General features: G+C 41.3%; 1 protein-coding gene across 1 annotated transcript in view; it reads left to right on the forward strand.

Moving 5' to 3' along the window:
- Nucleotides 1-24133, forward strand: part of ptch1 (patched 1) — a 112344-nt gene extending 88211 nt beyond the window's left edge. The window contains exons 13-23 of the mRNA XM_087811905.1: nt 2220-2338; nt 3649-4267; nt 5402-5711; nt 7321-7463; nt 10766-10949; nt 11830-12110; nt 13977-14114; nt 14594-14736; nt 18390-18489; nt 19227-19547; nt 20600-24133. Of these exons, the coding sequence (XP_087668031.1) occupies nt 2220-2338; nt 3649-4267; nt 5402-5711; nt 7321-7463; nt 10766-10949; nt 11830-12110; nt 13977-14114; nt 14594-14736; nt 18390-18489; nt 19227-19547; nt 20600-21016 (2775 nt within the window). The 3' untranslated portion in view covers nt 21017-24133. The remainder of the gene's footprint in view (nt 1-2219; nt 2339-3648; nt 4268-5401; nt 5712-7320; nt 7464-10765; nt 10950-11829; nt 12111-13976; nt 14115-14593; nt 14737-18389; nt 18490-19226; nt 19548-20599) is intronic.
- The last annotated feature ends 2306 nt before the right edge of the window (nt 24134-26439 follow it).

Here is a 26439-nt window from a genome sequence, read left to right on the forward strand (position 1 = left end):
CACAGACACACACGAGAAGATACACACAGACACACACACATACACACACACACAGATATACACACAGACACTGACACACACTGACACAAACAGACACACACGGATACACACACACAGACACACACAGATACACACAAACATACACACACAGACAGATACACAGACACACACACACAGATACACAGACACTGACACACTGTCACAAACAGACAAACACAGATACACACACAGACACACTGACACAGACACACACACTGACACAGACATACACACACTGACACAGACACACACACAAGCAGATATTGTGAGGACACACACATTAGCTGCATCAACACTAACAAACACGACTGAGTAAAAACAAATGCTTCACGTCCATCTTTCCCGTCAGAGTCTCTTCCTGTCGTTGACTTCTCTGAGGATTCTCCCCGTTTCCTTCCTCGTCTTATCTTCCTCTCTTTAGCTTCCTCGTATCGCCGCGGACAAAAAAAAAGCCAGGAATTCTGTGCAGATAACGGCACGAAAACACACACAGGAACACACACATTCACGAGTGGAAGACAGATGTGGCGATAAATCTCCTGCTCCGGGGTGAGCCTGCGGTCAGAGAATGTGTTTGTACAAGTCTGTGCTCCTCTGTCTGGACGTCCGCGGCCAGAGGATGGATCGTTCCCCCTGTGGTCCAGTCCCTTTCTTGTGGACCAGGACCAGGAACACAGTGTGTCCGAGGCGTGCGTTTGTGTGTGTACACATTGTGTGTTGTCTGTGCAGCGCCTGCTCATCACCTCGGGCCCCGCGGGCCTCCGGATCCCTGGGTGGTCTGGCACTCACACAGGATTGTGTGTCTGTGTGTAGTGGTCTGGCAAGTACACCAGATCCAGATTGTGCTCTGGGCAGGGCCTCAACCTCCCCCCTCCTCCCCCCTCCTCCCTCCTGCTCCACCACAACACTGACTTCACACAGTAACACACACCATGGACGCACACTACTCTGCTCACTCAGCAGTTTACTCTCAGAAACACACAAAGTCTTCCTCTAGTGGTGGATTCCTGCAGCTCTGATGTAACCATCAGGTTACCGAGATGTTCCCAGACCAGAGTCATAGTCTCTCCGGAGTGTCCTGGGTCTGACCCTTGGACTCGTCCAGTTCTACTTCCTGATCCTAGTGGAGTCAGAGACGTTTACAAACAACACATCGATGCATCGTCTCCATAACTGTTAACGTTCCTGTCAATCTCACTCTGTTCTTCCCTCACTCTTTTTACAACTGAGAACCATGGACTCAGATTTGGAGTTTCTGATTTTCATCCCTGCTGCCTCACAGTCGCTTACAAACCACTCCCCTCATACTCTGGAGTTGTGGAGTAATACTACAGTGTCTAGATGTGTAATACTACAGATTCTAGTGGAGTATTACTGCATTTCTAGTTGAGTAATTCTATATTTATCTACAATGTATCTATAGTGGAGTACAAATGCGTATTCTTGTGGAGTACTGCTACAGATTCTGGTGGAGTAATACTGGCTCTTGTGGAGTACTAATACATTTATAGTGGAGTAATACTACGGATTCAACTGTAGTAATACTGCATTTCTTGTTGAGTAATACTACATTTCTATCGGAGTAATACTACGGATTCTAGTGGAGTAATATTACAGACCCTTGTGAGGTAATACTACATGTTTAGTGGAGTAATACTACGAACCCTTGTGGAGTAATACTACAGATTCTAGTGGAATAATACTAAGCTTCTAGTGGAGTAAAACTACGGTTTCTAGTGGAGTAATAATACAGACCCTTGTGGAGTAATGCTACATTTCTAGTGGAGTAATACTACAGATTCTATTGGAGTAATACTATGGATTCTAGTGAAGTAATACTACAAATCTAGTGGAGTAATGTTACGGATTCTCGTGGAATAATACTACGGATTCTAGTGGAGTAAAACTATACGTCTCATGGTGCAGTTTCGTAACTAACCAAACTAAACAATCGAACTCAAACATTTAGAAACTAAATCTTTCAAGGTCAAGTACACACGGTTTTAATAAATAATAATGTTGACAATATTTAAGCGAACCTTTTAGTCTGATAAATACGGTAATGAACCTGTGATGTTGAAATAAAGATCACATGATGTCAATATCTATCCGATGGATCCTCTTGAGCTCCACTGTGGATTGTGTAGTTAAAATTCACAATGACGTGTGTGTGTCGTCAGGCGGCGGTGGTTGTGGTCTTCAACTTCGCCATGGTGCTGCTGATCTTCCCCGCCATCCTCAGCATGGACCTGTACCGTCGAGAAGATCGACGCTTCGACATCTTCTGCTGCTTCTACAGGTGAGGACGCACACACACACACACACACACACACACACACACACACACACACACACACACACACACACACACACACACACACACACACACACACACAAAGACTCTCTTTCATTCAGGATTATGTCTCCATCATCCCGGCTATCAGTTCATTGTTCTCTCCATCAAGTGTGTGTCTGATGTGTCTTCATCACTTCCTCTAATCCCTTCCATCAACTCATCACGATTGTCGGCTTCACTCCTGCTGTCACGTCACGCTTCGCTCACTTGTTCAAAGATTGTCGTCACCAGTGTGTGAACACACAAGTGTTGTCGAACACAAGTCAGTTGTGTCTTTGTGTTCTGAGCATCACGTATAACAAACACACGTAATAATCATTATAATGTTGTATTGTAGACGAAAGTTAAAACTGTAGAAGAAGTTTTCAGGCTCGTCGTTTTGCAGTTTTACTTTATTGCTTACAGTACTACTCAAATATTACATACTTACTTACTAACTTACTCATTTAAATATATAGTATTACGCTGCAGGAACATGTTTACAATCTTTATCAAGTTCAACCACAGAACTTAGTGAGAGACACTTATTACCACACAAAAATTTAAAAGACATCCACAGCTGTGATTGGTTGGCTGGGCGGCAAAGCCTTATTAGAGCTTTTCAGCTCCCCGTTACTGAGAGGGTTGTTAAGAGGGATGACTCCTCATATGTTGTGTTTAAAAGTTTAAGCAAATGTTGTCAGTTTAAACAAGTGAAAAATTACTACTTTATTGGTTTTGTTGAATGCGTGAGTTTTCAGGACGAGCAGATACAGTTATGACTGAGGACGAGAGGATACAGTGACTCCAGCAGCTTCTAAAGCTGATGTTTGAACATATTTTGGTTTGAAAACAAATGAAAGAAGTTACGACTTCGCCAAGAGTCATGTGGTCTGTAAATACTACAACACAAGAGTGAAGTACTGGACAATACTACACATTTATAATTGTTACTACACTATCACAACACCAGAGTCAAGTACTGGACAATACTACACATATATACTTGTTACTACACTATCACAACACCAGAGTCAAGTACTCCACAATACTACAAATATATACTTGTTACTACACTATCACAACACCAGAGTCAAGTACTCGATAATACTACACATATAAACGTGTTACTACACTATCACTATATATCACTGTATATCATATCCTTGTGTCGTGATAACAACACACACTTCTATCTTCTTTCATCCTGAAGCTCGTGAAGATTCAAACCTTGATGTTCTTCTTGATGCTAACATTGTATCTTCTTCCATCAGTCCTTGTGCCAACCGTGTGATCCAGATGGAGCCTCAGTACCTGGACGGGGCAGACGGGAGTCGCTACAGTCCACCCCCCTCCTACCGCACCCCCCCTCCGTCCTACCAGACGCCCCCCCCTGGCTACAGCAGCCCCCCTCCGTCCTACAGCAGCCACAGCTTCGCCCAGCAGACCCAGATCACCATGCAGTCCACGGTGCAGCTCCGGACGGAGTACGACCCCAGAACCCAGGCCTTCTACACCACGGCCGAGCCCCGCTCCCAGATCTCGGTGCAGCCCGTCAACCCGCCCCGGAGCAACAATGACTGTCACAGCAGCAGCCGGGTCAGCACCAACACCACCAGCCGAAGTAACGTCTCCACGCGAGACACCTTCTCCAACCTCCACCCCTCGAACCCTCATCCTCCACCTGCTGCTGCTGCTGCGCCCGGCGTCCTCCAGACCGACGCCGCGTCCACGACCGGGCCCGAGAACAACAGCTCCACACGAGACCTGCTGTCTCAGGTTGGCGAGTCTTCGATGGGCCTTCGCTGTCTGGATCCTCCGTGTACTCGCTGGACTCTGGCCTCGTTTGCTGAGAAACACTACGCACCGTTCCTGCTGCAGCCCAGCACCAAGGTGAGTGTGTGAGAGTGTGTGTGTGTGTGCATGGGTGTTTGATTGTGTTTACAGTATGTGTGTTTGCCCGTCTGTGTGTGTATGTGTTTGTGCGTGTCTGCCTGTGTGTGTTTGTAATATGTGCATGTGTGTAATTGTGTTTGTGTGACTGTATAATGTAAATGTGTGTACTTGTGTGTGCTTGTGTTTGTAATGTTTGTGTACTAGTGTGTGTACTTGTGTGTGTGTGTAATGTGTGTGTGTACTTATGTGTGAGTGTATGCACATGTGTACTTATGTGTGCATGTGCTTGCAATGTGTGCGTACTTGTTTGAGCATGTACATATATTTACTTGTGTGTTTCTAAAGTTTGTACTTGTGTGTGTTTGAAGTGTGTGTACTTGTGTGTGTTTGAAGTGTGTGTTCTTGTGTGTTATTGTGTCTACTCGTCTGATTTTTAAAAATGTGTGTAGGTGTGTGCACTTGTGTGTATTTGAAGTGTGTGTACGTGTGTGTACTTGTGTGTACTTGTGTGTACTTGTGTGAGTGTGCGTGTTTACTTGTGTGTGCATCTGACTCACGGATCAAGTGAGTTGATGGTTAATCATCATGAAGATGTTGTCGTTCTTGTTCAGAGGTTTTATGTGAGTCACATCCAGACTCTGTGTGGTCGTCTGACGATCACCAGTGAAATAATGTGCTGATCTGGATTCTTCTCAATTCTTCTTCTTCTTCTTCTTCTTCTTCCACAACAGCTTCATGTGGGTTTTTTAATACCGAACAACGAAGCCTCGACTCATTGACTTAAAGGAAAATTCCTTTTTGTTACAATTTATTTTGGCGTTTGCTGGTATTTTACGACGTCTTTTCCTCCTGTAACTGTTTGATGTGTCTCTCACTTATGAAGTACTTATGAAGTACTTATGAAGTACTTGTATCTTCTCTCAAGAATCCATCATATTTATTTAAACTTGAGACTGAACTCAAACTCAATGAAGGCTTCATAGCTGCAACACAACTGGATGAACATCACGTGCTCGTCTCGCCATAAAAAAAGTTTAAAAAAGGTTTAATTTCAAAGATCTCAAGATCCTCCAGATCTTCTCGTCCCCTCCACGTACATGAAGGAAGATGCATTGACGGTCCTCTCTTCAGGTGGTGGTCATCGTGCTGTTCCTCTGCCTGCTGGTGGTCAGTTTGTACGGGACCACTCAGGTCAGGGACGGCCTGGAGTTGACCGACATCGTGCCCCGCGAGACCAGCGAGTACGACTTCATCGGCGCTCAGTTCAAGTTCTTCTCCTTCTACAACATGTACGTGGTGACCCAGCGCGCCGACTACGCCAAGATTCAGCCTCTGCTGCACCAGCTGCACCAGAGGTTCCACACCGTCCGCTACGTGCTGAAGGAGGACGACGGCCGCCTGCCGCCCATGTGGCTGCACTACTTCAGGGACTGGCTGCAAGGTAACGTGACCTCTTGACCTCTGCATGTTTGATATGGGATGTTGCGGGGAACACTTCTCGAGGTCAGAGTAGAACATGTACAGGTTCTTGAAAAATACATGAAGTTCTTTAAACTAAAGGTTTGATTGGTTTGATTGGGTTTGTAATTATAAGTAAATTGAAGTAATAAATTTCACATCAATTAAAATTTCAAAATATTTGTTAAGAAAACATATGTGTAGTGTGTGTGTGTGTGTGTAATACGTGTGAAAATGTGTGTACATGTGTCTGTTTGTAAGATGTGTACTTGTGTGTGTGTGTAATATTTGTGTATATGTGTGTTCTTGTGTGGGTGTACTTGTGTGTTTTATACTGTGTGTACTTGTGTGTACTTGTGTTTGTGTGTGTAATATGTGTGTTCTTGTGTTTGTGTGTGCATGTGTGTGTTTGTAAGGTAATCTAAATATTTGTTTACATTGATTAAAAAACTATATTTTAGAGATTGACTATTGTTAATCTAATTAAACTCTGGAAAGTTATGATTTTCAAAATAAAAGTTTTTAAGTCAATTTATAATCCATAAAACAACGTAATTTATATTTTTTCAATTTGGATTTATTTTAAATTGGTCTTAAATTTAATCTAAAATGGCTTTAAAAAGTAATCTTAAAGTACTTTGATCAGCCTTTAAGATTCAAATAATTTTGTTCATATTGAGATCATATTTTGAAAAATATTATTTATAATCAGTTTATTTTACAACAATGGTTTTTACATATTTTAATGACACATTTAGGCTTTAATTTTATGTTTATATTATACCATTGTAACGGCTTCAGAGCCCTTGATTTGGCCCCTAAACGATACCAGACATACATTCTTTTCATATAAAGACAAAAATATTGGTTGGCTGGGCGGCAAAGCACGACGGGAGCTGTTCATGTCAGCATTACTGAGAGGGTTGTTGAGAGCGATGAGAGCTCTTATGATATGTTGAGTTTATAAGATAATAAACATGTAAATAAATGTTGGTAAATTAAATTAAAATTAAATGAGTTTAAAGTATATGGAGGATGAGACAAGAACCCGACACTCAAACCTTAATAACCACACTTAACATGATGTTGATCCATGTTTGGTCCCACATTAACCCTCCTAAGAATGAAACTGCTGAGGACCAGGAGAGCTCGGTCGACACTGAGCAACGTTTAAATCTCAGCGGCTCGTAATCGGTGCTGAAAGTTCTCGGCGGAGCAGCCGAACACTGAGACTGTGTGTGAGCTCAGAACCACACAGAGCGAGGGGGGGCCGGAGCGGGAACTGTGTCTGATATTGCTCTCTGCATTGGTGGGACAAATTGGAGCCAGACAGGGCCCGGGGAACCAGAACAACATCTCCCTCAGATGGACCACAGCGTGGGCCTTGGGGGGAGCGCCCGGGAGGAGGGGAGTGAGACGGGATTACAGCGGCGTATAGAACCCGAGACACATGTTCCTGATGATTCCTTCAAATAAAAGCAAAAGATATCAGGAGTTTGAAGTCTGGAGACTCATATTAAATCAATCAGAGCTGGTTCAGGATCAGGGTTCCGTGTCGTGTTCTGGTCTGACCCGGGTTTTTCTTCCTGCAGGTCTGCAGCAGGCGTTCGACAGAGACTGGGAGTCGCGGCGCATCACGCTCAACAACTACAAGAACGGCTCTGACGACGGCGTCCTGGCCTACAAGCTGCTGGTGCAGACGGGGCGCAGAGAGAAGCCCATCAACTTCAACCTGGTGCGTGACTTTTATCACCAGCTGGTGACGCATGTTAGTGTCGGCAGGAATCTGACCATACAGAGTATCTTTGTAGTAGTACTCCGCAAGGCTTTGTAGTATTACTCTGCAAGGCTTTGTAGTATTACTCCGCAAGGCTTTGTATTATTACTATGTGAGGCTTCTTAGTATTACTCCGCGAGGCTTTGTAGTATTACTATGTGAGGCTTCTTAGTATTACTCCGCGAGGCTTTGTAGTATTACTCCGCAAGGCTTTGTAGTATTACTATGTGAGGCTTCTTAGTATTACTCCGCAAGGCTTTGTAGTATTACTATGTGAGGCTTCTTAGTATTACTCCGTGAGGCTTCATAGTATTACTCCGCAATGCTTTATAGTATTACTCTGTGAGGTTTTCAAATATTACTCCGTGAGGCTTTGTAATATTACTCTCCAAGGCTTTATAGTATTACTCTGCGTGGCTTCATGGTATTACTCTGCGAGGCTTCTTAGTATTACTCTGTGAGGCTTCATGGTATTACTCCGCGAGGCTTCTTAGTATTACTCCGTGAGGCTTCTTAGTATTACTCCGTGAGGCTTCATGGTATTACTCCGCGAGGCTTCTTAGTATTACTCCGTGAGGCTTCTTAGTATTACTCCGTGAGGCTTCATGGTATTACTCCGCAAGGCTATGTGGTATTACTCTGCGAGGGTTCATAGTATTATTCTGCGAGGCTTCATAGTATTACTCCGGGAGAACAAAATGATCCTGAAACAAACAAACATCTGTGCAGGTAAATAGAATGAAAAAAAATATAATAAAAACTGTTTTTAACAGGTTAAACTTCCTTTTACTGGATAAATACTTCTTGAAACATGCTCAAAATTAATGGAAAATGAAACTTTGTAAATAAAAGTTTTATAATATATTTGGAAATATATACGAAAACAGTAGGTACAATAAATCGACAACTCTTCTTTTTTCAAACTGTGACATTAGTTCTACGTCATTGAAGTCATTGAAGAATCTCTGTCTCTCTGACATCACTTCCTGTTCTTGTGAGTCTTCTGTGAGCCAGTGACAGCATCAAGACGTACAGTTGTTGTCTTCACCGCCGTAACAATTCATTCCAGATCCTCCACTCGCTCTTTGCTGGTCTCTTTTCCTCGTCTTCTGTCCATCAGAGCACATGGTTCCTGTGAGTGTGTGTGTGTGTGTGTGTGTGTGTGTGTGTGTGTGTGTGTGTGTGTGTGTGTGTGTGTGTTTGCCTGTGGTGAGTTCACTCAGAGCAGTAGCTGCTTCTCGTGCTGCCAAATGAAGACCAGATCTTTTCCAACGCCTGCAAATGACCGAGCTGATGTTTTATTTTGATACGGCGCAGCAGACGCTCACCAGCTCTGCTTCTGATTCCTGCGTCGGATCGCGCTGCTCACATGCCGGAGTCCCCACCAGGGTCAGCATGCGCGAGTGTGAGCAACATTTGTACAGATGTCGTGTTATTTTTATAGCTTTACTCCATTTGGCGGGTGGCATTTCCTCCCGTGTTAACAACCAGGTTAACTGCGCACAGACGTTCTCAGGGACTCCGGCCAGTTTCTTTTATCGTGACTCTAACTCAAGCCATCGTTTTTTTCTCCACCTTCGTATGAAAACTAACGCCATTAGTCGGCGCTTACCTTCCTCTGTAGGGATTTATGTCTCTGGGAAAGAAGAGTGAAGTCACTTATAAAGTCCTTTTTTCTGTGAGTTAGAACTCAAGACTTCTTCGTCTGCTCCTCCATCAAAGTCCTGCACTGACCTCTCATGTGAACAAACTACTGTGGTAAAACTACAAGTATTTATTCTGGCTGTATTTACTGACCTTGAACTGATTTAATGTGGAACATGTTACATGTATGTGTCGTTCAAAAATAAAATACTTTTTGGTAAGATAGGAAGTAGTAATATTCCACGACGTCTTATAGTATTACTCTGCCAGGCTTCGTAGTAATACTACGTTGAGCTTCATAGTAATACTCTGCAAAGCCTTATAGTATTAATCCGCTATGCTTCGTAGTAATACTCTGAAAGGCTTGATAGTATTACGCTGCAAGGCTTGGTAGTAATACCCCGCGGAACCTTATAGTATTATTCCGCTAGGCTTCGTAGTAATACTCTGCGAGGCTTCATAGTATTACACCGCGAGGCTTCGTAGTAATACCCCGCGAGGCTTCATAGCATTACGCCGCGAGGCTTCGTATTGTTTGAGTCCACGAGGCTTCATAGTAGTATCAGTGCCCTAGAAGCCTTACAGTATAGCATTACTCTGCGAGGCTTTGTAGTAATACTCCGCGAAGCATTATAGTATTAATCTGTGAGGCTTTGTAGTAATACTCCGCGAAGCATTATAGTATTAATCTGTGAGGCTTTGTAGTATTACTCTGCAAGACTATGTAGTAATACTCCGCGAAGCATTATAGAATTAATCTGTGAGGCTTTGTAGTAATACTCCGCGAAGCATTATAGTATTAATCTGTGAGGCTTCGTAGTATTACTCAGCAAGACTATGTAGTAATACTCCGCAAAGCCTTATAGTATTAATCTGTGAGGCTTTGTAATATTACTTTGCGAGGCATAGTAGTATCAGTCCCCTAGAAGCCTAACAGTATAGTATTACTCCGCTAGGCTACGTAGTATTACTCTGCGAGGCTTCGTAGTATAATTCTGCAAGGCTTTGTAGTAATACTCGTAAGCCTCTGTAGTATCACTATAAGTTAAGTTAAACTTGATGACCTTAAACACTGAAACATCAAAGTCACGTCATCAACACCAACATGAATCTAGTGTTTGAACAAATCTTCCGGCCGCGTAAACTCACTTGGCGGCTGCGTTTGGCCTCAAAGCCATGAGTTTGATGAAGTACACAAGTGCACACAAAGTCTGTGTTTTCCTGCCACAGATTGAGATGCTTTAATCTTTAGAGATTTGAAAAGTGGTTCATCTGGAGGAAAGTTTCTTGGAGCAAGTGGTTCCAACTGGACCGGATCCCAACGCTCCCGCCAACATGGAGTGTATGTAAAGGGAGAAGCTGGTTCCACATTTTCCAGGTTTTAATGTGGCTGATCATTCCGGGAATCTGCCGCGAGCAGTCCGGGAATGTTGAGAAAGGCGAGCAGTGTTTCACGTGTTGATGTTTCTCCGGGTGGAAAGAGAGGGCGTTCATCCTCGACTCTTATTTTGAAAGCGCTCACGCATACGTGTGAAGGATCTGAGGTCGACTCACCTGGTTCTCGACGAACAAAACCTTCTCATTCTCTCTCTGACCGTCCGTCGTTTGTGGTGCAGTTGACTCGACACCGGCTGGTGGACGCGGACGGCGTCATCAACCCCGGAGCGTTCTACATCTACTTGACCGCCTGGGTCAGCAACGACCCCGTGGCCTACGCCGCGTCTCAGGCCAACATCCGTCCTCATCCGCCCGAGTGGATCCACGACACGACCAACTCCATGCCCGAGACTCAACTCAGCAGTGAGTCCGAGAGCCTCGTCCAACAACATGTCTCGTATTTATCTCAATCATATATACTTGAATCATGTTATTGTTTGTTATTCAGTATTTTTAAGTTTATTTTTAGATTTAATATAATGTAACAAATATGAAAAATAATCGTTTTAGAAATTTAGAAATGCATCGAATACATCATATTTATTTATTTTACAATAAAACATTCAAACATTATTAACGACCTGCGGAAACTAAATATAATGAATTTATTATTTTTAAATCTTTAATTAACTTTATTTATTTATGTACATTATATATGTTGTTTTAATTATATTCAACAATTTATATTGAATTTGTTTTGATTTAATCATTTTCAAAATGTATTAGCTACATTTTTTGTACATGTAGAATTTAATATTACTAACCAAAATTATTAATTTTTTAAAATATGAATTCAATATTTTTACTTTGTAGTCTTTTAAATTCAATATATAAATGTTGATATAATAGAATCACCAGACAAAACCAACAGAGCACAGAGGTATTCAGACAATAAGTCACATGATTGGATGAAAGTTTGATCAGTAGCTCTGTGCTCTGTTGGTTTAGTCTGGTGACTCTATTATACCAACATTTATATATAGAATTTAAAATACTATGAATTGAAAAATATTGAATTTATAACATTTATTTTTGGAATTATTGTAATATAAAAAATATTCGATTTATCAAATAAAAAAAAGCCAAAATAAACCTTTAAATAAAGCAAGAATCGAACTCAATCAAATTCAATTTAAGTTTAACACACACACACACACAGACACACACACACACACACACACACACACACACACACACACACACACACACACACACAGTAAAAAACCTCCTCTTCATCCCTCAGTCCCGGCTGCTGAGCCCATCGAATACGCACAGTTCCCCTTCTACCTCAACGGGCTCCGGGAGACGCCACAGTTCGTGGAGGCCATCGAGAGCGTGCGCTCCATCTGCAGCAACTACAGTCGCCAGGGTCTGCCCTCGTACCCCAACGGGTACCCCTTCCTCTTCTGGGAGCAGTACGTGAGCCTGCGCCACTGGCTGCTGCTGTCCATCAGCGTGGTGCTGGCCTGCGTCTTCCTGGTCTGCGCCCTGTTCCTGCTCAACCCCTGGACCGCCGGCATCATCGTGAGTCTCTGGGTCTCTGGACCACTGCTTCACACGTGTGTGGAAGATCAGTGTCATCACGATAGTCAACCTTTAAAATGTTCAAACTTCAACGTTTTTGAAGTGATTTTTTCAATATATTCAACAATTTCTATTGAATTTTAATTTGTTTTTATTCAATTTTTTTTAAATGAATTACATACATTTTTTAGTACAATATAATATTCTTTTACATGAATTATTATTTTTTTAAAGTCTTAATTCAATGTTTTTACATTTGTAGTCTTTTAAATTCAATATAAAATGTTATAATAGAGTCACCAGACAAAACCAACAGAGCAACAAGGTATTTAGACACAGTCACGTGATCGTCTGTGCATCACATGATTGGATGAAAGTTTGATCAGTATCTCTGTGCTCTGTTGGTTTAGTCTGGTGACTCTATTATACCAACATTTATATATTGAATGAAAAATACTATGAATTAAAGAATATTGAATTTAGGAATTATTGGAATAAGAATAACAAACTGTATGTATAAAAAATATACAATTCATTCAAAAAATATATTATTTTTCAAATAAAAAAAAGCCAAAATCAACCTTTAAATGAAGCAAGAATCGAATTAAAATAAAAATAAAAAAGTTTAAATTTAAAATTCAAAGTTTCAAGAATCCAGATGTTAAATTCTTTCAATATTGTGACAATATTGTGACGACACTGAGTTACTTTTCTTCATGATTCAAGACGCGACGACTCGTTGTTTTCTTGTTGCTGCTCTGGTGTCGGGTCAGTGTTTAGTCTCACACGTCCTGAACCAGAACCAGACCATCTGATCCAAACACATCAAAACAACCTATGTCTTGGTGGAGAGTCTCCAGGATAGTGTAGTAAACACACACACACACGCACACACACACACACACAGGGACATGTTTACACTCGCACACACACACGTGTAAACATGCAAGTTCATCGCTCAAACACATCTGGAGTTTGTCTTTCATGAGCAGCTCGTGTTCTTCTACAAACTTCACACACATCATTGTTGTCGTTGTGATCATTGTTGTCGTTGTGATCATTGTCGTCGTTGTGACTTTGTCTAATCGTTACTCAAGCAGAGTGTTTTCTTTAGGTTCTGTTTATTTCTCTACTATATATTTTTACCCAGTGATCGTCGATGCTCTGAACTTACACTCACAACTTTGATTCTGCTCGTTTTGTGAATGCTGGATAGGTTCCATCTTTCTTTTATCTCTTCTATTCTTTCTTCTATTCCTTCTTTTTCTATCTTCTTGTTCTCCTTCACTTGAATGACAAACATCTTCAACTCATGTTTCAACTTTGACCTTCATCTACTCACACCTGGAAACTTACTACTACTAATACTTCTACTTCTACTACTACTACTACTACTACTACTTCTACTTCTACTTCTACTTCTACTTCTACTTCTACTTCTACTTCTACTTCTTCTACTACTTTTACTACTTATACCACAACTTATACTATTTATACTACTAATTATCCTACTTCTATTATTCTACTATTAATACTACTAATTGTACTACTTCTTCAACTTCTATTTCTACTACTTCTTTGTCTTCTACTACTACTTCTACTACTTTTTCTTCTTCTTCTCTTTCTAATTATTCCTCTTCTCCTTCTTTGTTTTCTTTTTACTTTTCTCCTTTTTCTTTCTTATTCACAACCTTTTTCATTTTATTTCAATGTTTTCATGTCAGTGTTTCTCCATTTCAACTTTTCCCTCTCATGTTTACTTTGAATACTAACGAAATACTTTCATTATTTCACTTTAAAGATTCATCATCTCATGTTCTTCTAGTTCCTGCAGACCAACTAACTCTGGTGTCGGTTCTGCTGCAGGTGCTGGTCTTGTCCCTCATGACGGTGGAGCTGTTCGGCTTCATGGGTCTGATGGGCATCAAGCTGAGTGCAGTTCCTGTGGTGATCCTCATCGCCTCGGTGGGCATCGGCGTGGAGTTCACTGTCCACGTGGCCCTGGTACGTTTGTCTCTGTGAAGAAGGTCAACCACAGATGAAGTTCAACCACAGATGAAGGTCAACCACAGATGAGAGGACGACCTCAGGAGCTTTTATTCAAACTTTTAAATCATAAACACCTTCAAATTAAAACACTTTTTCAAAAAAAGAATGAATAAGATTTAAAGGTTTTGGAAATCTTGACATTTTTATTGATTTCTTTCTTTGAAAGCATTTTTTTAATAATCAAATTAAAAGAACGTTTTTATTAATTGTATTAAATAACTCAATTTATAATTTTTTTATTTTGAAAGGTTGATTTTTTAAATTGAATTAAAACGTTTAAATATTTTCAAAATGAATGATTTATTTTTTAACGCACAAAGGGTTTGACATTCTAAAAAATAAAATAAATGATGGTTAAAATAAGTTAAAAACGAATAAAAGTCACTAAATCAAACACTAGTCGCAGGAATCTTCTGAGCTGTGACTGGTTGCAGGCGTTCCTGACGGCGATCGGGGATCGACACAAACGGGCCGTTCTGGCTCTGGAACACATGTTCGCTCCGGTTCTGGACGGAGCCTTTTCTACTCTGCTGGGAGTTCTGATGCTCGCGGGCTCCGAGTTCGACTTCATCGTCAGGTGAGCGACAGAACCTTCGCGTCTCTGCGGCGCCAGACGTCCGGGTCTGGACCTGCATCCACCCGAGACCCCAGTCATGCATGAAGACCCTCAGAGCTCGTCTCTCTTCACCCTCATCTCACCTGTAATCCTGATCCAGAACCTCCAGACTAGACTCTCTGTCTTCTCCTCTTTCTCCTTTCATCTTTCTTTCTGCTGCGTCAACGTTTACTTTCATCTCAAAATTGACCTTTTTTTTTCATCTTTTGAAATTATTAAGAAAAACGATTTTTTTGGTTAAACTGTAAATTATAATTTATTTACATAAAGTCTATCAAATAAATGCTTGTGTCATTTTCATGTGTGACGAAGAAAAGTCTTCATATGTGAAGAAGAATAACTTCTTGTGTGATGAAGAAAAGTCTTCATGTGTGATGAAGAAAAGTCTTCATGTGTGATGAAGAATAACTTCAAGTGTGACGAAGAAATAACTTCAAGTGTGACGAAGAAATAACTTCAAGTGTGACGAAGAAAAGTCTTCATGTGTGATGAAGAAAAGTCTTCAAGTGTGATGAAGAAAAGTCTTCATGTGTGATGAAGAAAAGTCTTCAAGTGTGATGAAGAAAAGTATTCAAGTGTGATGAAGAAAAGTCTTCATGTGTGATGAAGAAAAGTCTTCATGTGTGATGAAGAAAAGTCTTCATGTGTGATGAAGAAAAGTCTTCAAGTGTGATGAAGAAAAGACTTCATGTGTGATGAAGAAAAGTCTTCATGTGTGATGAAGAATAACTTCAAGTGTGACGAAGAAAAGTCTTCATGTGTGATGAAGAAAAGTCTTCAAGTGTGATGAAGAAAAGTCTTCAAGTGTGATGAAGAAAAGTCTTCAAGTGTGATGAAGAAAAGTCTTCATGTGTGATGAAGAAAAGTCTTCAAGTGTGATGAAGAAAAGTCTTCAAGTGTGATGAAGAAAAGTCTTAATGTGTGATGAAGAAAAGTCTTCAAGTGTGATGAAGAAAAGTCTTCAAGTGTGATGAAGAAAAGTATTCAAGTGTGATGAAGAAAAGTCTTCATGTGTGATGAAGAAAAGTCTTCATGTGTGATGAAGAAAAGTCTTCAAGTGTGATGAAGAAAAGTCTTCATGTGTGATGAAGAATAACTTCAAGTGTGACGAAGAAAAGTCTTCATGTGTGAAGAAGAATAACTTCTTGTGTGATGAAGAAAAGACTTCATGTGTGATGAAGAAAAGTCTTCATGTGTGATGAAGAATAACTTCAAGTGTGACGAAGAAAAGTCTTCATGTGTGATGAAGAATAACTTCAAGTGTGACGAAGAAAAGTCTTCATGTGTGATGAAGAAAAGTCTTCATGTGTGATGAAGAAAAGTCTTCAAGTGTGATGAAGAAAAGTCTTTGTGTGATGAAGAAAAGTCTTTGTGTGATGAAGAAAAGTCTTCATGTGTGATGAAGAAAAGTCTTCATGTGTGATGAAGAAAAGTCTTCATGTGTGATGAAGAAAAGTCTTCATGTGTGAAGAAGAAAAGTCTTCATGTGTGATGAAGAATAACTTCTTGTGTGATGAAGAAAAGTCTTCAAGTGTGATGAAGAAAAGTCTTCATGTGTGATGAAGAATAACTTCTTGTGTGATGAAGAAAAGTCTTCAAGTGTGAAGAAGAAAAGTCTTCATGTGTGATGAAGAATAACTTCTTGTGTGATGAAGAAAAGTCTTCAAGTGTGATGAAGAAAAGTCTTCATGTGTGATGAAGAAAAGTCTTCAAGTGTGATGAAGAAAAGTCTTTGTGTGATGAAGAAAAGTCTTTGTGTGATGAAGAAAAGTCTTCATGTGTGATGAAGAAAAGTCTTCATGTGTGATGAAGAAAAGTCTTCATGTGTGAAGAAGAAAAGTCTTCATGTGTGATGAAGAATAACTTCTTGTGTGATGAAGAAAAGTCTTCATGTGTGATGAAGAAAAGTCTTCAAGTGTGATGAAGAAAAGTCTTCATGTGTGATGAAGAAAAGTCTTCATGTGTGATGAAGAAAAGTCTTGTCACGTGTGATGAAGAAGCTTCTTCACCGTCGTGACAAAAGTCCACGTGAGCCTCTGATGTGTCCTGACCTGGTAATCATGGAGGTCAACCATGGCGTGATCACACACCAGGAGACGTATGGACACACATGAGAACACAGGGAGGCCTCTATAGCTCTGGCCTCGTCCCGGGGCCTCCACTTAAAGTTCTGCTGTTGTCTGAGCAAACAAAGCTCAAGACGCTGCAATAACAACAGGCTCCGACTCAGGGAAGCGTTTCTTGACTTTACTGTCAGAATGTTTTCTCTCCAAACAGCCCTGAGAAAATAAACCTGAACATGAAATCTTTCTCTCTGTTAACTTCTGTTCGTCTTTTAATCCTAATTCCTTAAATAATGTGACCTGAAGTCTTTGTTACGACACACTCCTGATTAAAATTTTATCGCTCGGATTTTAGAGGAAGTAGATCAGAAGCATCAGAATATTGAAGGATTTAACTTTTTTAATCTTGAAACTTATTTGAATCCATTTTTTTTTTTAAGAATTGGAATAATTGAATTCAATCATTTATTATATTGAAATGTATAAAGTAAATATTTAATTTATATTGAAACGATTTTTTTTTTCTCCAAGAATTTAATTATAAAAAAATCTAAATGTTCTAATTCCCAAAATATATATATTTTTTAATTCAATAATTTATATTTTATATTAATATTTAATTTGTTGTTTTCTCAATGTTTTCCAATTAGAAAAATAAAACCAAAACAATCAATTTTAAAAAATATAACTCAAAGAAAAAAACATTGCATTAACAAAAAGTGATGACAGTTTTTGACTTGAACTCGTAGGATTGAAATGCCATAAAAGTTTCAACATCAATAGAAGATTCAAGAAATGTTGAAGAAAGAAGTTTCTCTTCTTCTTTCAGAGGAAAAAAAAGGGTGGAAATGGAACGTTTTACCTTTAATTAGACTGAAGTTCACAGGAGCTTGAAGAGAGAAATGAAAGCGAGGGATGAGAAAGAGAGAGACTCAATTCTATACCTTCTTTCCATTTGTTTGCCCCTTTCTCTCTCTCTCTCTCGCTCTCTCCCTCTCTCTCTCTCTCCCTCTCTCTCTCTCTCCCTCCCTCTCTCTCTCTCTCCCTCCCTCTCTCTCTCTCCCTCTCTCTCTCTCTCTCTCTCCAGAGAGAGGCCCCACTTGTACCCTCACTCACCCCCTCCTCCCTCACATTCCTTCCTGCTTTGTTTTCCCCATGTTTGCTTACACACCACACACACAGAAAGAGAGAGAGAGAGACCCCCGTCCTCATGAACCCCCCCCCTCTCTCTTCTGCCTTTGAATTAACCAGCGCCGGCTAATTATGCTTCTTTTCTTTCTCTCTGGTGTCTTTGTTCAGACTAACTCTTATGTGGACCTCGAACACATCAGGTACCGTCAGTAAGAACCACTGTCTGTGGCTGTTGATGCACGTCGACAAACGTACTTTAAAATAATCATCTTGTTGTTGTTTTTTTGAGAACGTGTCGGTGTTGTCGTGTTGTTGTGTTGTTGTGTTGTCGTGTTGTCCTGTTGTCGTGTTGTCGTGTTGTTGTGTTGAGCTGAATAAACGTGTGGTTGACGATAACTTTAACCTTTGATTCTTCTGCAGGTATTTCTTCGCGGTCCTGGCCATCCTCACGCTGCTGGGCGTTCTCAACGGACTGGTGCTTCTGCCGGTCCTGCTCTCTTACTTCGGGCCTTATCCTGAGGTGAGTCACCGGGTCATGACCTCAAGGGGGCGCTGGAGAGTCCTGCTGCTTCACAGGAAGGTCTTCGGCTCAATTCCTGCCTCAGTGGTGACAAGTTTTAAGTCTGTCTCGAAAAGAACTTCTGCGAAGGAACATTACGACACACTGGAGATGTGTTCGGGTGGTCGGGAGGAAGCCACGGGGCAGAGCCAGAAATAATATCTCAAATTCGCTCAGTAACTCTTCAGTATTCAACTGGATCTGTGTATATATGATACTTTGATGAAGACAGATCTTCATAGAGACTGAGATAAGATCAATCTTAAGTAGCAACATTCAATAATTAAATACAGATATTTAAAGGTTGTACATGAAAAAGTGTGTATTTCACAAGTGAAGCTCGTATTAATTATAATAATATCATTAAATATTACATGTTAACTACAAAAACTGCAGGATTTATGAGAGAAATATTGAATAATAATCAAGATTTCAAATATTGTTTCAGCTCACTGTGATTGTTCTCTTAAAAGTTTTATTGAAAATGTCTTCAGATCTTATGATTTAACACTTGAAATAACATTGAACACAATGAAAAAAAGTGAGTTTCAAACAAAAATATAAAACAAAAGCAACAAAATTATTTTAATGTTGTTTTTAAGACATGATTTTCCAGATAAAATATAGTTTGTAAAAATACAAGTATTTAAACAAACTCTGGTCACAGGATCTTTATCAGTTCACCTTCTCTCCACCAGGTGTCCCCGGTCGACGGTCGGAGCCGGTTGCCGACCCCCGAGACCCCCCCTCACGTGGTCCACTTCTCGGTCCGGCCGCACCACACCACGGTGAACACCAACACCTCCGGCGCCGCCTCGGACTCCTCGGACTCGGAGTTCAGCTCCAACACCACGGCGTCCGGAGCGAGTCGCGAGCTGCAGAACTATGGCCTTCCTCAGCAGTTACACCTCCACACCAGCAGGGGCAGGACAGCCAGGACGGACGAGGAAAGAAGAGCGGGATCAGGGCATCGGCGCTCGGCTCGTCAGCCTGATCCTTCGGCGTCTACTGTGCCTGTGGTGAGGCTTTAATATTGAATTTTATTGAAAAGTTTTTTCAAGATTTTTTCTATAAATTAATTTGATTTGAGTTCAGTATTTTATATTTAAGGTTTGTTTTGAAATAAATTATATTAAAAATAAATTCAATATTTTTTTTAGTTCCTAGTCTTTTAAATTCAATATATTTTAGTTCCTAGTCTTTTAAATTCAATATTATTTAGTTCCTAGTCTTTTAAATTCAATATATTTTAGTTCCTAGTCTTTTAAATTCAATATATTTTAGTTCCTAGTCTTTTAAATTCAATATTATTTAGTTCCTAGTCTTTTAATTTCAATTTATTTTAGTTCCTAGTCTTTTAAATTCAATATTTTTCAGTTCCTAGTCTTTTAAATTCAATTTATTTTAGTTCCTAGTCTTTTAAATTCAATATATTTTAGTTCCTAGTCTTTTAAATTCAATATATTTTAGTTCCTAGTCTTTTAAATTCAATATTTTTCAGTTCCTAGTCTTTTAAATTCAATATATATTAGTTCCTAGTCTTTTAAAATCAATATATTTTAGTTCCTAGTTTTTTAAATTCAATATATTTTAGTTCCTTGTCTTTTAAATTCAATATATTTTAGTTCCTAATCATTTAAATTCAATATATTTTAGTTCCTAGTCTTTTAAATTCAATATATATTAGTTTCTAGTCTTTTAAATTCAATATTTTCTAGTTCCTAGTCTTTGAAATTTAATATAAAAGTGTTCTAATAGTTTCATCCTCCCAGACTAATCCAATCGAGCACCGAGTCGCTCCCTCAAACTTTTTTAATTCACCAGTATCCAGTTAGTAAAACTAAGATAAGATAAAAATAAACTAAGCTTTGATGGATCGATGCAACAGTTTTTCTACATAGTCACATGATCGCCCTGCATGTCACATGATTGGCTGAAAGATCCAGTAGCTCTGTTGGTTTAGTCTGGTGGTTTTCATATTGAATTTAACAGACCGTCAATCAAAATTCTAAAAAGTTATATTCAGTGGTTTCTCAAACACGTTTTGTTGATCCTCTCCATGTGTCCTCAGTCCTCTCAGGGTTCTTCATCCGGGCCTCAGCCTGGACCTTCTCAGCGCAGCAGCAAAGGTCGCCGTCAAGCTCCGCCCCCAGCCCGCCCGCGCACAGACGCTTTTGAAACTGCTACTGAGGCTGGGGGCCCCAGACCCCGCCCCCCCCACCACAACTCGCCGCCTCACCAGCACCCTGGCCACGCCCCCTTCTGCCAGCCCATCACCACGGTGACGGCGTCGGCCTCGGTCACCGTGGCCGTCCACGCCGCCCCCTTGCCCGGCTCGAACTTCCCAGCGTACACTGCGGCGGACGGACGCCGCCCGTCTGAGCCGCAGGGGGCGGAGCCTAGCTTCCAGGACCCCCACGTGCCGGCGAGCAGCAAGGAGTCCCTGGAGCTGCAGGATCTGGAGGCGGCTGAACGGTGGACGAGCTGAGCGTCGGACCCTCGAACCCTCAGACCACCTCAGTCTCAGGCCAAAGAGACTCTTGAGATCCAGCAGCTCCGCTGACGCCAGTGTTCAGTCATGGTGCTCATTCTTACTGTATTTAAGGTGTTACTCGTGTAAATATGTGCAGAAAGTAGCTATAATGGTGTCACACTCAGAGTTGTGTGCATGTGTGTGTGCGTGTGTGTGTGCGTGTGTGTGTGTGTGTGTGTGAGAGATAGATCTGTTACTGTCACTCACGTGTGGGTCTTTACAACCTTCATCCGTCAACATTCACTGTTGCTGCTGCAAAAGTCTTTAGATTCTCCGTCTATGCAACCTTTGACTCCTGAGATCTATCAGAGTGTGTTTGTGTGTGTGTGTGTGTGTGTGTGTGTCTGTGTGTGTGTGTGTGAGTTTGGGTGTCTGTGTGTAGTTTTGTGTGTGTGTCGGTTTTTGTCTGCATGTATGTTGTGTCTGTGTGTGTGTCTGATTGTGTGTGAATCTGTGTGTGTCTAATTGTGTGTGTGTCCGTGTTTGTCACCCTGTGTGTGTGTGTCTGTGTGAGTTTCTGTCTCTCTGTGTGCAAGTCTCTTTATTTAGATATGCGTGTGTGCATGTGTGTGCTTGTATCTGTGTGCGAGTGTTTGGCTTTTTGTGTGCGTTTGTGTGTGTCAATGCTTTTGTATGTGTTTTTGTGTGTGTATATGTGTGTGTCTCTCTCCGTGTTTGTCACTATGTGTGTATCTGTGTGAGTTTCTGTCTCCCTGTGTGGAAGCCTCTCTGTTTGGATATGTGTGTATGTGTGTGTGTGGTGTATCTGTGTGTGTTGTACGAGTGTGAGTGTGTGTAGAAAAGTACGCACGTTGAACTATGTTTATCACAACTGTGGTAGTTTTGTAACAATTACTGTCAACACGCTATGCGTGCTATTTAAGACGAGCAGAAATGAAGAATTGTGTTGTTGCTTTTCTTGATTGATATTTTAGGTTGTGAGTTTGTTTCTGCTCATGTGAGGCTCGGTATCACCTCTGGTACCACCTCGAAGTGGTACCACCTCTGATACCATCTCTGGTACCCCCTCTGATACCATCTCTGGTACCACCTCTGGTACCACTTTTAGTACCACCTCTGGTACCACCTCTGGTGCCACCTCTGGTACCACCTCTGGTACCACCTCTGGTACCACCTCTGGTGCCACCTCTGGTACCACCTCTGGTGCCACCTCTGGTGCCACCTCTGGTACCCCCTCTGGTACCTCTCCTGTAGTCCACCCAGCAGCCACGCGAATGATTCCGGGTCAGGCTCAAAGGCATCTGTGTCTCGTGGATAAGCTAAAACTCATCATATACTGTAAATCAACGGTTCAACGCCTCGACCACAGGAATCTCCTCCATTAGCTTCTCGTCCATAAGCTAGCCCGCTAACGGCTAACCCATTATTGCCTCACAGTCTCCGTGTGTCTGAGTGTGTGTTTCTGTAGCAGCAGTCAAGTGTTCATCATAATTCCAGCCTCCAGCCTCACTTCCTGTCCACCTCGATCCTAACTTCCTGTCCTCCATCCACCCCACTTCCTGTCCACCTCGATCCTAACTTCCTGTCCTCCATCTATCCCACTTCCTGTCCACATCGATCCTAACTTCCTCTCCTCAATATACCCCACTTCCTATCCTCTATCTCCTCAACTTCCAGTCCACCATCTACCCCACTTCCTGTCCACCTTGTCCCTCACTTCCTGTCGTCCATCTACTTCACTTCCTGTCTACCTCGTCCCTCACTTCCTGTACACCTCGTTCCTAGTGTCCCGTCCACCAGGTCCGTCACTTCCCGCCACAATGTCCCTCACTTCCTGTCCACCAATTCCTGTCCACCAGGTCCCTTACTTCCTGCCACAATATGCCTCACTTCCTGTCCACCAGGTCTCTCACTTCCTGTCCACCACTTCCTGTCCACCACATCCCTCACTTCCTGCCCACCACGTCCGTCACTTCCTGTCAACCTTGTTCCTAGTTTCCTGTCCACCACGTCCCTCACTTCCTGTCCACCTCGTTCCTAATTTCCCGTCCACCAGGTCCCTCACTTTCTGTTCACCATGTCCCTAACTTCCTGTCCACCATGTCCCCCACTTCCCGCCACAATGTCCCTCACTTCATGTCCACCAATTCCTGTCCACCAGGTCCCTTACTTCCTGCCACAATGTCCCTCACTTCCTGTCCACCACGTGCCTCACTTCCTGTCCACCAGGTCCCTCACTTCCTACCACAATGTCCTTCACTTCCTGCCCACCACGTCAGTCACTTCCTGTCAACCTTGTTCCTAGTTTCCTGTCCACCACATCCCCCACTTCCTGTACACCATGTCCCTTACTTCCTGTCCACCACGTCCCTCACTTCCTGTCCACCACATCCCTCACTTCCTGTCCACCACATCCCTCACTTCCTGTCCACCACATCCCTCACTTCCTGTCCACCACATCCCTCACTTCCTGTCCACCACGTCCCTCACTTCCTGTCAGCTGCTTGCATGCGTGGTGTGTGCGTGTGGATCTCCAGGTGTCATATTGGCAGTGGTGGAGAGATCATAGCTGGCAACTATTTTATTCATGTGTACATGTTTGATATTTATATTTTTGTAATATAATTGTGTGTGTTTGATGATAACAAATGCAGGGATTCTTGAGAAAAACACTTTCATGGTCTGTATAAAGTACTAATGTCGAATAGAGTTTATAACGTTTCACTACATCATCATAGCTCTTAGAGGATTGAAAAGGAAATCAGTGCAGACTTGGCATGGATGTTACAAAGATAAATGTATGCCATATAATTTATTTATATGAAAGTTTATTTTTGTAGTGTACATAGTAGTTGTCGAGGTATTTGACAGAAGTATATTTTTAAAGAGTTTATATGTAATGATATACCATAACAGAAAACAACAACAAAAAGGTGCACATTCTGGTTGCTAACGACGACGCCTCCCCTTCAGTATTATGTTCCGACCCAGAGAGTTGTGCTGGTTCTCCGGGTCGACGGCTCGCCACGAACGTAGAGAATTGTACTAGCTCTCGAAATATTAATGTTCAAACACTGATAGAATTCTAACAAATAAAAATATTATAACTTATTTGTCTCTGTTCATAACTTTAATAAAATGAATCTTTGAAAATCAAACTCTTGTTCTTTTTTTTCGCTCAAGTTGTCTGCTTAAGACCTCGGCTCCTGCAAGGGTTTGTCCTGTGCTGAAGGACATGTGACTTGAAAAAAACCGGTGTCTTTGTAACAGCCAGAACATGTCAGGGTCGCAGGGTGACAGTTAAAATTTGATGATTAGATAAATAAATGAATCATTAAAAAAAAGAATCTTCCATTCTTGTAGAAATTGTCCAAAAACACCGTCAAATGTCGTCACTGTGGTACGAATAAAGGTTTATTTGAAAATGTCTATTAATAACTTATTAATACAAGCGTTACATCCTGTCAATCAATCCAAAGTTCAAATCTTCATCAGGTTCAACTCTGGTGTGACTCTGACATCTGGTCTGAAGCCCACCCAGCTCCGCCCCCCCGACCTCACCCTCGACCCCCCCTCACACACCCATCCACTCATATGATTTTGATTGACAGCTTTATAGACTGCAAGGAAATTGGTGGTAGTTAGTTTGCAGCTGGTCGCAGTAACGACGGTGACCACACGATGATGATGATGAAGATGAAGATGAAGATGATGATGAAGATGATGATGATGATGATGATGATGATGATGATGATGATGTTGATGATGATGATGATGATGATGATGATGTTGATGAAGATGATGTTGATGATGATGATGAAGATAAAGAGGATGAAGATGAAGATGAAGATGATGATGATGATGATGATGGTAATGATGATGATGGTGATGATGATGATGATGGTGATGATGATGAAGATAAAGAGGATGAAGATGAAGATGAAGATGATGATGATGATGATGAAGATGATGTTGATGATGATGATGAAGATGAAGATGAAGATGAAGATGATGAAGATGAAGATGAAGATGAAGATGAAGATGATGATGATGATGAAGAAGATGAAGATGGAAATGATGAAGATGAAGATGATGAAGATGATGATGAAGATGAAGATGATGATGATAAAGATAAAGATGATGATGATGAAGGTGAAGATGAAGATGAAGATGAGGATGAAGATGAAGATGAAGATAAAGATAAAGATAACGATGATGATGATGAAGATGATGAAGATAAAGATGATGAAGATGAAAAGGATGAAGAGGATGAAGATGAAGATGATGATGATGATGATGATGATGATGATGATGATGATGATGATGATGATCATGGAGATGAAGATGATGATGATAATGATGATGATGATGATGATGATGATGATGATGATGATGATGATGATGAAGATAAAGATAATGATGATGAAGATGATGATGAAGATGAAACTCACGCGATTTAATCTGTGTAACTACTTTTAAAGTGAGACTCAAATCATTTACGAGGCTTCTCTAAAACACCTCTGACCTCTGACCTCTTCTCAAAGAGTTGAAGCTCAAACTGGTCCGAGAGATTTTATTGACACATTCTTGACTTTAATAAGAAGTTGTTTTTCTGTGGTTCTCCTTAGTCTTCATCACACCATCACACATGCACACACACGCACACACGCACATGCATATACACACACACGCACGCACGCACATGCATATATACACACACACATGCATATACACACACACACATGCATATACACACACACACACACACGCACGCACACACATGCATATATACACACACACATGCATATACACACACACACACGCATGCATACACACACACATGCATGCACACACACGCACACGCACACGCACACATGCATGCACACACACGCGCGCACACACACACACCCGTACATGCACGCACACGCGGTGTGTACCATAACCGTGTACCTCTGCCAAGGAGGTCATGTCGTCGTCTTTCAATCCACAAAAATGTATCGAAAAATTGATAAAGTTTTCAATAAAGTTTTTCAAGAGATGATGAAAATGAATCAATAAATCAACACTTAAGGTGTTTTCTTAAAAACCATCGAATTAAAGTGATTTTTCAAAAATAACAGACGAGACACGAGCTCAGGTGTGTGTGCTAGAATGATGACGTCACATAAACGTTTCCGGGTGTAAAAGCGCGGGAACGTCTTGGAGTTTTGTTTCCACAGAGACCTGAGAATTCCTGGACTCTGCTTCACCCTCTGCACACACACACACACACACACACACACACACACACACACACACACACACACACACACACACACGAAAATGATCTCACACACACGCGAAGAGAGTATATTCACGCGGAGATGACGTCACACTTTTAGTGAAGAAAAAATAACTCAAGAGTGACGTTAAAGTGT

The sequence above is a fragment of the Callionymus lyra genome, chromosome 1 (assembly GCF_982586985.1).
Source record: "Callionymus lyra chromosome 1, fCalLyr1.hap1.1, whole genome shotgun sequence".
Lineage (NCBI taxonomy): Eukaryota > Metazoa > Chordata > Actinopteri > Syngnathiformes > Callionymidae > Callionymus > Callionymus lyra.